The sequence below is a fragment of the Ostrea edulis genome, chromosome 3 (genome assembly GCF_947568905.1).
Source record: "Ostrea edulis chromosome 3, xbOstEdul1.1, whole genome shotgun sequence".
Classification (NCBI taxonomy): Eukaryota; Metazoa; Mollusca; class Bivalvia; order Ostreida; family Ostreidae; genus Ostrea; species Ostrea edulis.
In genome coordinates this window covers 77,945,144-77,959,668 of record NC_079166.1, presented here as the reverse complement: position 1 = coordinate 77,959,668, position 14,525 = coordinate 77,945,144, and the positions used below count along the sequence as shown (strand labels likewise).

The 14,525-nt window shown below is 35.6% G+C and overlaps 1 protein-coding gene across 3 annotated transcripts in view; it reads right to left on the bottom strand.

Moving 5' to 3' along the window:
- Nucleotides 1-14,525, bottom strand: part of LOC125675118 (suppressor of lurcher protein 1-like) — a 111,103-nt gene that overhangs the window by 7,264 nt on the left and 89,314 nt on the right. For all 3 annotated transcript variants that reach the window (XM_056159089.1, XM_056159088.1, XM_056159090.1), the window contains 4 exons: nt 11,969-12,010; nt 9,896-10,085; nt 4,734-4,933; nt 3,680-3,721 (listed from right to left, as the gene is read on the bottom strand). In XM_056159089.1, coding sequence (XP_056015064.1) covers nt 3,680-3,721; nt 4,734-4,933; nt 9,896-10,085; nt 11,969-12,010 — 474 coding nt within the window. The remainder of the gene's footprint in view (nt 1-3,679; nt 3,722-4,733; nt 4,934-9,895; nt 10,086-11,968; nt 12,011-14,525) is intronic.

Sequence of the window (14,525 nt, the reverse complement as noted above, 5' to 3'; positions counted from 1 at the left end):
CTCGAGTTATTTTCCTTTGAAGAACTCTCGTACATAGTAAGGCGCGAAACAACTTGTTTACATGCGGGAGTGGGACGAATATTCATCACTGCATAAGTGAATGTACTCATTAAGTCTCTCATATGCTGTTTCATCACCCAAATTCAACTGATACACAAACTAAGTAAGTGATAAGTATTCAGGGAGTAATTAGATACATGGAATTCTTATTATATCACGTAATTTTATTGTACGTAGGTATCATATCCTGGATATTACTTTCAAATATGACATTGTTTTTATGTTTCTGCTTTAGCAAAACATTTCTTTCAATAGTATTTTGTGTTTCCAATATTCACATATTTAAAAAGAAGCCGCTTTTAATACATTTTATCGTCTTCCTCACTGACAGAAGGTTCACTCTGTCCCACTTAGGCCCTCAAAATTCTACTAAATGTACCTCCTACACAGGAGAGCTCTTATCTCGAAACTGGTGTATTGAGGCCACTCTCTTTGAACGTTGGTATTGACTACGGATTACTCCGCTTATCCAATGATGATGCGGGTGTGACCGGTCGACAGGGGGGATGCTTACTCCTCCTAGGCACCTGATCCCACCTCTGGTATGACATGTGGTCCGTGCTTGTCCTATTCTTAATTTTGCAATGACAAGTTGTATTAGCACACTAGATCGTTATAACGACCATAGAATTTGCGAAATGCTGACTTTAAACGAGACTGTTGAAACCCCTGTAACACCACCTTGTTTGTCAGTAGCCTGCCTCGATTTAAAAACTAATCATACGCAGAACAAGCTCTTGTGTATCAAAGCAGTTGAGAGACATAAACACCATATACCAATGATATTGGAATATTGCTACATAAATATGGGAAGTTAGCGGTGGAGAAGCTGAAATATCAACCACGGTGATAAAGAATAAAATCAAATCAAAATTTCTCAAACACGGGAACAGAGAAGAAAATCATCAAAATCTCTCCAACACAGGAATATGTAGAGAATATCTATAGAATGCACAGACACAAGATAAAATAAAATCTCTCCAGCACAGGAATATGTAGAGAATATCTATAAAATGCACAGACTCAAGATAAAATCAAAATCTATCCAACACAGGAATATGTAGAAAATATCTATAAAATGCACAGACTCAAGATAAAATCAAGATCTCTCCAACACAGGAATATGTAGAGAATATCTATAAAATGCACAGACTCAAGATAAAATCAAAATCTATCCAATACAGGAATATGTAGAGAATATCTATAAAATGCACAGACTCAAGATAAAATCAAAATCTCTCCAACACAGGAATATGTAGAGAATATCTATAAAATGCAGAAACAGAAGATAAAATCAAAATCTCTCCAACACAGGGATGGAGATAAAACTTGTCATGAAAGATACTATAACGTCAACATGTTTCAAGTTATCTAAAACCGAGAATTATAATGTAAAAAAAACCCTCAAATAACGGAAAAGAGAATTTACTAACATCAAGAATAACAAAACGTGAAAAATTCTCAAACAACGGAAAACAGAATTTACTAACATCAAGAATAACAAAACGTGAAAAATTCTTAAACAACGGAAAACAGAATTTACTAACATCGAGAATAACAAAACGTGAAAAGTTCTCATACAACGGAAAACAGAATTTATTACATCCAAACAATAATACAACTGAAAATTTCTCAAACGGAAAGTAGTATTTACAATGTACTAACATCGACAATAATAAAACGGAAAGAGGATTTACTATAACCTAGAATAATAAAATGTGAAAAATTCACAAACAACGGAAAATTGGAACCAAGAATAATAAAATGTGAACATTTTCAAACAACAGGATTGACTAGAGTCGGGAATGATTTAACGTCTAAAAGTTTCAAACGATCGAACAGAGGACTGGACAAACTGCACACTATGTAACTAGTCTCTCGGGAGCCAACATTGAGAGAGAAAATGAGCAGGTTTATTTCTAAAGACTTATTCTGTATTGTGGTGCGGTTTTTCTTGTGGCCCGATGATGGAATTGCAAGTTATACAAGATGGTTTACTTTGATTATGTCGACAGAGAAGAAACCGTTACGTATAATGAATGTTTGAAAGAAAATTGCTGGGCTTTTTCCATTCACTTCTACAAGTAGATGGGGTTTTCTATTTATTTTTTGACGATTTCTCTGATTTGCAGAACAAGCAGTATTTAATCTAATCATTCACAGTGGTCGGTTTTGTTGGCTCGTGATCGGTGCGTTCACCTAGTGATCATAGATTCATCTCGTATCCACAGACAATTTTATCGCTTGGGTTCGAATTTGCTATTAAAGAGATTTTAGATATGGGACTCTAAATATATAATGCATCCCAAGTTCGCCGATGAAAACAAAAAATAAACCAAATGATATAAAATCTAATACCCGGTATATTTATACATAATCATTCTACATTATTACCGAAGTTCATCTGTAAATTCCATACACTTCCTAAGATATGCAGAGATCAATTCAAAGTTTTACAAGTACGAGAGTTCTGACACTGCACCATTAAACAGAATGTTAATGTTAGTTGCAACACTCAATTACATATAATGTGCAACATTAGATATCATGTATAAGTTGAATTGCTAACCGCAATTCATAAGCTGAAGTCCGTAATATCTCCAAGTGACTGAAAATTGTAAAACTGTCTGCACTTTCACTTTTCACAGCCATTTTGACCGGGGCCACCTCTTATGAGTTGCTAAACCGTTTGCGTTCTTTCATCCATTTGTGTAAATAAAGGAACCGGTCAAAATGGCGGTGAGAAGTGAAAGTGCAGACGGTTTTGCAATGTTCAGTCATTTGGAGCTATTAGGGACTTCAATGTGTAAATTGGGGCAAGGTATTTAAAGGGGCATTCGTTGTAAAAGTGATAGCAAACATTCCTCTCTCAATAATGAGTAAATATTTCCCAATGGCATAGGGATAATATATTAACGACTAATAAAAACACCTTAGATAACCTCTTTTAGTAAAAAAGATATAAGGAAAAATGATTGGCTTGCAAGACAATAATTATCTAATCACCAAAGTTACATATTCTCTCTCTCTCTCTCTCTCTCTCTCTCTCTCTCTCTCTCTCTCGATTTCTTCACTGATATGGAGACGTCACAATGACCGGTGAAATGCTTCAAATTTAGGCCTATGCTCAGCGTTTACGGCCGTTCTTTAGCGTGCTACACCTACTGTGACACGGGACATCCGTTTTCAAGATCATATCCGAGGACCCGGGACATTTGCACCTGATGCCGAATTTTTGGCGATGGAACTGTCACTACCTGTTTTAACGAGTTAGGTCAGTAGCGGCCAGGATTCGAACCCCGGCCTTCTGCATGCGGGACGAACACTATAACCTCCTGACGCCCGGTGCAGAATACGTACCGTGAATTCCCAGTGACACGCTATCTGCAGTAAGCTATAAATAGAATGTGACGCCCGGTGCAGAATACTACAGTAAGCTATAACTAGAATGTGACGCCCGGTGCAGAATACGTACCGTAATTTCCCAGTGACACTCGATCTACAGTAAGCTATAAATAGAATGTGACGCCCGGTGCAGAATACGTACCGTAATTTCCCAGTGACACTCAATCTACAGTATGCTATAAATAGAATGTGACGCCCGGTGCAGAATACGTACCGTAATTTCCTATCGTCTGAGTCCCTGTGGTTATTCCAAAATCTACAAGGAAACAAAAATAATTCATGGAAAAACAAATCACCCATTTTTTATGCACTTACCAAGGAAATCAGAGATAATTATTTATTTCCCAAGTGGTTAATTTACAATTCAAAAATAGTCTAAAACTGACTTCTTTCTTTATTGCCTCTCTAACGGCTTTCAGTGGATACAAAACAAATAAAGAATGTTTTAGTCAAATTCATAATGAAAAATGTGAAATTTATAAAATTGCAAGAACATTTTTACATATCGAAAATGGCGGGTGTGAAGTGACTCATACAGTGTACACGTGTACATACATTAATAAAATCTCTCCAACTAAAAAAGGCTGCTTCAATCAAATTGTGATTTCTCCAGCATATATAGAAGTAACAAGGTGTAGCGTCGCACACTAGTCAGATCAAATAAAAAAGTAGAACCCAGAAATCTCTATAGCCACATCACACAATACAAATACACCTTAAGAACACGCTTTTGATTTCTTAAATTTGAGAATTGTTACATGTAATTCAAGAAATTCGTATATTACTTTATCAAAGCCAATGCGGTATCGTAGAAAGATATATACATTTTGCAGGTGCAAATTAGATATATCAATTTGTTGCAGACCTAAAAGGCCTTTACACAATTCATAACTTGTAAGACAAACATGAGCATTTCATCAGTTATGACTTAATTACAAGAAATGTGTGACTTTTCCGTTCGAAACGATTTACATTGGAGCATAATAAAGTGCATGCCAAGAAAATCAATTTTACCAAAATCTGTAAAGGTTTGATCAAGGCTGCAGCTGCAGATTCTGCGACAAGACATATCAATCGAGATTAGCTCAAATTACAACTCACTTTCACATTCTACCACCTCATATTTTTAATGTAAACTGAGATCATGACAGAAGATTATTTCAGTTTTAGAGCTAACCGGAAGAGAGGTCAAAATTGAGGAGAAAAAACAACCGCTCTAGAGCATCTCCCCATTCATTAAGCATTTCATAGTTCACATTTCACTGTACCTTTTCTAAACTTATACTGGAACTCGAATCCTGAGGATCGTCCTTTGTCTCCACTGGAAGGCAGACTGACGAACTTAACTCTTATCCAATTTTTGGCAGACATGTACTGCAGCGGTAAACTATTTCCACAAAACATGACGCTCGCCTCATCAAATTTTTCGTCTATATAAATGGATACAGAATCTTCCAGCTTGCAGTCCCTAGAGCGAAGTTAAGGAACATGAATTACTGATGAAATGACAGAAACTTCAACTTTTAAAAGAGAAATGAAAAACTCGATGTTTTATTGCACTTTTTCTTCGGCGCTTGTTTTGCAAAAATATGCAAACACGTCCCACTAAACAATACGTCGCCCTAAAATTAGATGATAGGAATGAGCTTTTATCAAACGCCATGACAGATATGAAATTGAGTGAAAGGTCGTGTAAAATGCTGAAAAGTCATTCATTTCTGTACGGTTTTATGCTGTTGATTTTGGAATGTTTGTATTTACAACACTTCTCATATATGATAATACACAATCTTCAAACAACAATTAATATTTTCGCGAGGAGCAAAGATAGATGCTTTGTAGATCATTTACTGAATTCAGAAATTTATATCTGTTTTTAACTGGTTTTGTTTTGGTGAAATTTTGGAATCCAGTCTTCCAATTGACTGGGATATCAAATTTCTTTAAAACTGAAGCATGATCTTTGAAAGAGAACTTACAGTATTAGTAGGGTCACCAAATGTAAAATTAAAAAGCCAAAATCGTTTGAAATACTGTTTTACTTCGAGAGTTTTTCACTCATATGGAGATGTCACCATTGCCGGTGAAGGGCAGCCTTTGTGGGGATCCGGGTTAGAATAGGTCCTCAGTACCCCCTTGCTTGTCGTAAGAGGCGACTAAATGGGGCGGTCCTTCGGATAAGACCGCTAAAACCGAAGTCCCGTGTCACAGCAGGTGTGGCACGATAGAGATCCCTCCCTGCTCAATGGCCATAAGCGCCGAGCATAAGCCTAAATTTTGCAGCCCTTCACCGGCAGTGGTGACGTCTCCATATGAGTGAAATATTCTCGAGAGGGACGTTAAACAATATTCAATCAATCAATTGAGCAGGAAGGGATCTTCTATGTGCCACACCTGCTGTGATATGGGCCTCACCTTTTGCGGTCTCAACCGAAGGACTGCCTCATTTAGTCGCCTCTTACGACAAACAAGGGGTCTACACAAGTAGTAGTATGATAAAAATAATATCACAGAGCCGATTGGGTATACTCAACTGGTTTCTTCAATTCGTCAGGAGTATCCTAAGAGTATATCCTAAATATCACATATTCCTGAAAAACTGAAGAAATTAACCGAGTATATTTAGTCGGTTCTGTGATATAGCATATAATATGGCGGATTGTAATTCATTGCACACATAGAAGTCTTTCATGTTCCGTTTTCTTCTCGGAAATTAAAGTATCATATATTCACGTTTTAATTCTATAAGTCATAAATCAGCAGAAATATTAAATTTGTGTAGGCCACAAATGCTGAAGCTTTGCTATAAGGCAAACCAACGCACGTGTTGACACGTTTACACTCGTACATAAACACACGTGTGTAGACAATGGACAGTGATGCGAACACAATTCTGTTGTGAGATGGCAAAGAAGTTATCAATTCAAAATTCTTATTTCAGAGGGGGGAAATTTGTATTTAAGCTGTATCCTATTGGGAAATCAATATAAAGAAAAAAGATGATTCGCCGCCATACCATTGTGGACGGGTCACACTAACTGAAGATCCCTAAGTCATCGCAACCACGAAAACACTTGACTTAAATTTGATTAATTTCCAGCTCTCATCAATTTGAGGCCGTTGTCAAGGACTGCGGAGCTTGATAAAGCCCCTGGATCATTTTTACTAATGAATTTATCTCTGTCCCTGAAGCCAGGTGTCTGTGTGGCAGGAGATGGGCCAGAGTGAATTTCACGTGTAGTTATTGATGAATTCCCTGGAGTATCACAGCCAATGCAAAAATAAGGATTTGCCGTACAATGGTGTAATAGAGAGGTTTTCTATTCAATAATGCAGCTTTATAGGTATTACAATCAATACTTCTACCGAGACAGGGTCTACAACCTGTAGGTTTATATTGATATCCCCATCCCCGCTTACAATAATTTTGCCAGATTTGCGTGTCCAATATTCTATCCTTTTCAATAAGAGAAAAATATTGACGAGTGCGTACTATCTACATAGGGAAACATTAGTCAATAGAACTTACAAATTTGGTTTCTGCATCTAAAAGGAACATTAGCAATTCATAAAGCATCTACTCTTTTTTACATGAAAATGCATCTTTGTGAACATTTTTCCGAAAATTCCCAAATCGTAAAAAAAGTTGTCTACGAGATTGAAATACTTTAAAATATGCAAATTGCAGTGGAATTCTTTAAAATGATGAATAAAATGTTAATCATAAATAGCTTTTATAGGCTTAATATACATGATTTAATGAACAGATCAGCGGTCTGGATGAATTGCTTTATAAGTTTTAACCGCCCACCTTCATATACAGTGAAAATGGAACGCACTGGTCGCGCCATTCTCTTTGAAATTTAATCAAGACAGACCACAAATGAAGATATTCAGCTTAGATAAATGAAATCTGCTTCACAATACTCAATCTGCCTGGCGCTAGTGCAATACTCAATCTGCGTGGCGTTTGTGCACAGACGATTGAATCAAATTAATATTGTCTATTTACTACTGTAAAGTACTACGTCTTACTATTGAAATCTTATTGATTTTATTTTAGAGGAAGCGTTTACCACCGAGAGAGAGAAACCCGGAGCATGACAGCCAGAGATACAGACATTTAGAGTGGTGAAGAACCACACTCCGAGATCCTTATAGAATTTTTACTTCCAATAGGGTATATCCTATAATCAGTGATAAACATTTACTGTTCAGCTATATGTATGTAATCGCTTTGTTTGTATTACGTGTAGATCGTAAACTTTAATTCATTAAATTCAGGGGCTAAAAGTTAGTTTGATAGAAGAGTGTATGAAAGGTGAAGATAACGAACAGTGATCAATCTCATAACTCCTATAAAGGTGAAGATAACGAACAGTGTTCAATCTCATAACTCCTATAAAGGTGAATATAACGAACAGTGATCAATCTCATAACTCCTATTAAGGAGAAGATAACAAACAGTGATCAATCTCATAACTCCTATATCTGTACATTGGATGTACATAATCTCAAACTGCATGAAAAGTCCGCCATTTTGAAACCAATCAGAAGTCCGCCATATTGAAATCAATTTCACCCTACATCAGAAGTCCGCCACATTGAAATTCGGTGACTACTTATTGCATGACATCGAACGATCTAGTTTGCCAATACAACATATCATTGGGTCAAATGCTGTCTAAAGTATTTATTACTAGTTGTTAAGTCGTTCTTTATATACTGATTCTGACTACAGATTACTCCGTTTACCTGATCAAGATATAGAGCTCACAGCGGGTGTGACCGGTTGACAGGGGACGCTTACTCCTCCTAGACACCTGATTCCACCTCTGGTACATTCAGGGTCCGTGTTTGTGCAACTCTCTATTTTGTATGCCTTATAGGTGTTATGAAATTGATCACTGTTCATTATCTTCATCATTTTCATTCTTTAAGTCATTTTCATTTTCTTAAAAAAAAAAAACCGATTGCAGCATTTTTCGCAGAATAAAGATGACCACCTCATCAGTACCGCGGTTTGAATTCCTAAATACGAATTATCAAACAGCATTGAGACCTGGAGTTTCTAAACACAATCAAATAAAGTTTTGAATCTTAAATATTAAGCCACGTGTTTCTGAATGCAACTAATTAAAGCGAGGTTTTAATTTATTCGATATAATAGTTCCATGTTTGGTCTCCGACAATTCATCCATGTACATGCTAGTATATATACAATACATACATCTAAACATTTACATTATTGTAATATCTTTTGACATCTTATAACAAAGATATATAGTTGAGAATACTACGCCTCAGCGGTAGGGCATTTCATTAACGTTTTCCACTTAGTTTATCATATGTACTTTAATTCTTCATTAGAATAGTTTTACAATGATTTCAAATAGCAAATTTTTACTTGAAATCAAATTTTAAAAAAATTGAACGAGTTTGCTAATTAATTTTGTTAAGCTTAACTTAAGATTCCGTCTGACAACTGAACGCTACCATGAAGATGGACGATAAGCATTAACCTTCGTTAAGCGAACACTGCTTTACTCAGGGACCATTTTCCACATGGGAGTAAAGTCCCCCACATCAAACTGTACAGATAAATATGATAACGGATCGAATCACGGTTTATCTCTAGGTATTAGTGGCCTGTCCAGGAGATACCGTCGTATCTTAATTGTCGTATATATTGTGTTCTCATAGAAAGGCCATTATTATATTCCGAGAAGAATACAGGGAAAATATCAGAACAGACAGCTATAAATCCTAATTCTGCTCGGTGATCTGCGATCTATCGATTTCTACAGAACTAAGAAAGACCTCTGCTATCATTAGTTTATACAGTGGAGGACCAGACCACATAACGTTTTAATGTACATTTCTTCCCGGTTTGAGTTTGAATCAATTTATGTTTTGTGTGAAAGAAGTCGCTTGAAGTTTCTCTACTAACAAAATCTCCCCCTCTTTCTTAATTAAGAAGGACTAGATAATTGGCTAACAAAGGAACAGATGATAATAAAAGCATGCATTTGACAGAATTAGCTAATAGTCTCATTTGTTATTTTCTCCCCATTTTCGCACCGATCAAGTTTATAGTCCCATGTGACAGCACAACCGAGCAACGTTTATGAGAAAATTTCCATTGTTAATAACTGCAACAAAGAGTGTTTTCCGCGTTAATTAGTTCCACTACACCAACGCTATACTATCTTAAGCAAAACAATTCGATGCATAATAGGTTTAATAACATCCATAAAGGGACTGTAAATGATTTATAATGTATCCATGTATCTTAACGGACAAAAAATTAACAAGCCCAAGAGCCGGAAGTATATGAACATAATTTGATATGTATCAATATATTAGCCACGAAAAAAAAAAGCTCTCGCGAAGATAAAGGATTTTACGGAATTTCAGTCTCAGTACTTACCTTTCTTCAGTACCAAGCGACGACAGGAAGAGATTGAAATGTGTAAATATGATCTGGACTCTCTCACCGGGGTTAGCGTAAAACTCGTACGTGCAGGTGATTCCGGCCGGATACGGATGCGAGTATCGCGGGCTGCAGATGGTGCCTTCTGGTGAGGAATTCTGGGTAATATTTTTGTTGCATTCATGTGCTGAAATAATGAATAAAAGTGATAATTGATATTCAAGATGACCATACATATTCATGATTGGCTTTCGTGGATTTGGTCATCAAGCTCTTGCACCCTTAAAGTGACGTCATACTTGCAGTTACATAACTTTCTTAGGATAAAGGTAAGCCATTAAATCTGATACCTACGAATATTGCCTTCCGCGAAAATAAGTGGTTAATCCGTACGTTTATGTCCCTAGCTAAATCTATACACGTAGAATGTTGACTTCATTTATGCTTTCATGAATAATGAAAAATATACCGTAATTACAAATTACCATAGAAATTGACTTAAAAAATATATACTGGTGGTTTGAGTAGTGTGTTTTTACATTCCTAGTTAGAACTGTACACGAAGCAAGTGATGATTAAACCATTGAAGTATAGAAATATGTTAAAACACATACATTGACAACAGAAATGAAAGGTTATATAACATAAATGTCCCTGACTAAAATTATACATAAAGCAGGTAGGATATGAAGACCAAACAAAAAACGGTCTGAATTTGACCATTTAAGAACTGAATGAAATGTTAATGACTTTAAAAAAACCCATACTTTTATAGCAAAACTTTTTGTAAATCTGAATATTGAAATCATAATGGGTATTTATTTCTAGCGGTATATACTATTATACTATAATTCGGATTACATACATATATGCACACACACACACACACACACACACACACACACACACACACACACACACACACACACACACACACACATATATATATATATATATATGATGACATTTGCTGCGAACAGTTTATTGGGAACAATAATGCAATGAAATATCACGTTCAATATCAAAACCATAGAGTATATTGTTAAGATCGCCATAACGCAATGAGAATTTTAAAACGTGAGTAACTTTTAGGGTGTTCTAAATTACAAAGCCTTCAGATATATCGTCATTATAGTTGAGATTTATCAAAACTCATAAAGCACAGGCTAAAAACTCAAGATATTAGCAACGCAGCATCATAGCCAACATTTCAACTGACCATGATCACAACGACATCAATGAATTATGGTTGTTATTTATCCTTTGTGATTTGAGACAGGAATGTAACATAAATCACAGTAATTTGATACAACAGCTATTTATATAACTACGAAAATTACACTGTACGAATCAAAATTTATCCAAATATTTCAGAGTCTTTGTCTCTATGTATCAAACATTTAAGAGACTTTGTCTATAGGTAACAAACATTTCAGAGACTTTGTCAGTAGGTAACAAACATTTCAGAGACTTTGTCAGTAGGTAACAAACATTTCAGAGACTTTGTCAGTACATGTTAAGTATCAAACATTTCATAGAGGTGACCTGTAAAAATATGTCGGAGACTTTTCCTGTGCTTGTAAACATCAAAAAATTATGTATCAAACATTTTAGAGACTTTGTCTGTAAATATCAAACATTTCATTCCAATACTACTATATGAACCAACAAATAGAACACTGAAGCAGAACATTCTAATTATTAAGATATGACCATTTAGGGCGTTTTAGAATTATTTTCAGAACTTTTAAAACATATGGATACCATATCAAGTGTGCATTTACAAATGTTTTGTTGTAAATCATACGCACTACTATAAAAGAAAACTAAAAGAAATTCTGAAAATTAACCAATCTCAGTTACATTATCACCATTCATTACTAGTGACAGAAAAGTAAGACATTATGTTTTTCCTATATTCTTCAAATGTTAGAAAACTGTATACATGAATTATTCAAAATCTAAAAGTACAAGACCAGTGCACATGAATTTAATGGACATTGCAGAGAGAAATAATTTGTCCACTGACAAAAAACAGAGTATCAATGATATTCAAAGTGACAAACTTACGGGCAGGGCACTGGTTTTGTTGGCCATGCTGGTTATAAGATCCTGCAAAGTTCACAAATGAAAACAGCCACACATATCTACCAGCGGTACACATCATTATTGCAATAACTCTAAAAATCACGGCGAAGGAATGTGGAGAGTAATGGGTAATTTTCCCGTAAAATGTTTGAGTTTCAAACAGTCCTGATTTCACATAATGACACCGGATACCGGGGACATTAGAGTTCTGACAGTGGTATGCGTGGATAGAGGAATCTTAATGTAACACTGTGTCGTAATGTTTCACATGACGCTTTCTATCACCAAACACTACACCAGTCATACAATACTGAGAAAGACTTCATAGGAACAGAATATCCAATTTCCTTATTATCGATCAGACAAGTTGCCAAGTTGAAGCCAAAATATGACATTAGTAATAAACGATATGACTTTCACATCTCTCTTCCCCCTCCACGTTAAGATTTTTTCCCAATTTTGTCCAAAACAAAGAGACCCTAAGAGCCGGCTATGGTGTAACTGTAATTGTTTCGAGTTTTAGTCAGCGTAATAAAAAATGAATGCCTTTTCGTCCGGATCAATTTTACAGAAGAACCTAGCAGGACCTAGTTTTTGTAATTGCTTGGTCTAGAGAGTCAAACAATCTTTCGTGTGAAGAGACTGTAGTCGGTAATCTGTTTTATGGCACCTTAATTCTCCAGACGGGAAATAAAATTACTATTATTGAATTATGACGATGATGCAATATTTTTATTGCAAATTCTTCTTTGTTTTTTAAGATGGGTTTACTACTGGGAAACATTCAATGAATCCTCGGAAGACTCACAGTAAAATCAGGCGAACTCATTTTCAAACAAGGTCTAATCTCTAAGTTTTGAACTTTCCAAAGTAATGAAGCAAAACTACCATGTTTATAAGGCTGTGTTTTAAACATGGGAGACTGCCACGCTGACCTTTTCCCTAATAATACTAAATAGCACACAGTCACACAAAATACCAACTTCCGAGGAAGCTTAATCAAATGAAACAATGAATTATAGTGAAGTTAACAAAGGAAATGACCCAAACATGGTGGAGAAAACAACCAATGATCGATTACGTCACATACAGACGTGTAACACACTATATACTATCTTACTGGATATCAATTACGTCACATACAGGAGTGTGACGCAGTATATACTATCTTACTGGATATCAATTACGTCACATACAGGAGTGTGACGTAGTATATACATATACTATCTTACTGGATATCAATTACGTCACATACAGGAGTGTGACGCAGTATATACTATCTTACTGGATATCAATTACGTCACATACAGGAGTGTGACGCAGTATATACTATCTTACTGGATATCAATTACGTCACATACAGGAGTGTGACGCAGTATATACTATCTTACTGGATATCAATTACGTCACATACAGGAGTGTGACGCAGTATATACATGTACTATCTTACTGGATATCAATTACGTCACATACAGGAATGTGACGCAGTATATACTATCTTACTGGATATCTATTACGTCATATACAGGAGTGGGACGCAGTATACTATCTTATCATATACTTTCAATTTCATCTCTTCTTTTTTCTATAAAAGTTTGCGGGCATATATCACACGATATATGCCCGGAAACATTCCGGCCCGCAACAATCAAATTTCTACGCCGTTAATTTTCAAGTTTTTCATCTTTTACTCAGTTAAACCGATAAAGTTATTGTTAAAAATAAAATCATTGTTAGTTTCTAAATGAAATTGAAAGTATATAATAAAAAGGTTATAGACTTTGTATGGGAAATATGACGACCTCGTTTTTTGTCGCGGACGGACCTCGCAAGCTCGGTCGGTCTACGCGCCAAAAAACTCGGTCGTCATATTTTCCCATACAAAGTCTATAACCTATAATTACTGGATATCAATTACGTCACATACAGGAGTGTGACGCAGTATATACTATCTTACTGGATATCAATTACGTCACATACAGGAGTGTGACGCAGTATATACATGTACTATCTTGCTGGATATCAATTACGTCACATACAGGAGTGTGACGCAGTGCATATACTATGTTACTGGAATTCGATTACGTCACACGCAGGAGTGTAGTGCAGTTTATTATATGTTTTCAATTTCATGTCTTCTTTTTTCTTCACACGATATATGCCCGGAAACATTCCGGCCCGCAGACATTACGTCATAATCAATACTCAAGCAAATTATTCAAATTTTTCGTGTTTCTCATCTTTTACTCAGTTAAAGTAATTCCACCCTCCTGTGATGTCATCAGATTTTGCAAAATCAATGATTTATTTAGATTTATGCATGATAGGAACATCAATTTAGTTAGAGTCTTTTTCGATAGTTATTGTAAAAAATCTTGTTAAAAATGAAATATTTCAAAAGTTTAAGTTATAGATGAATAATCAATGATAAGTTTCAAAAAGTTGAATCCAAGGGCAATAACTCCGTTTTTATTGATTTCTCTATCAAGCCTATTATGCGATAGATTTCCTTTATTTTTACAGACGTTTTGTATATATG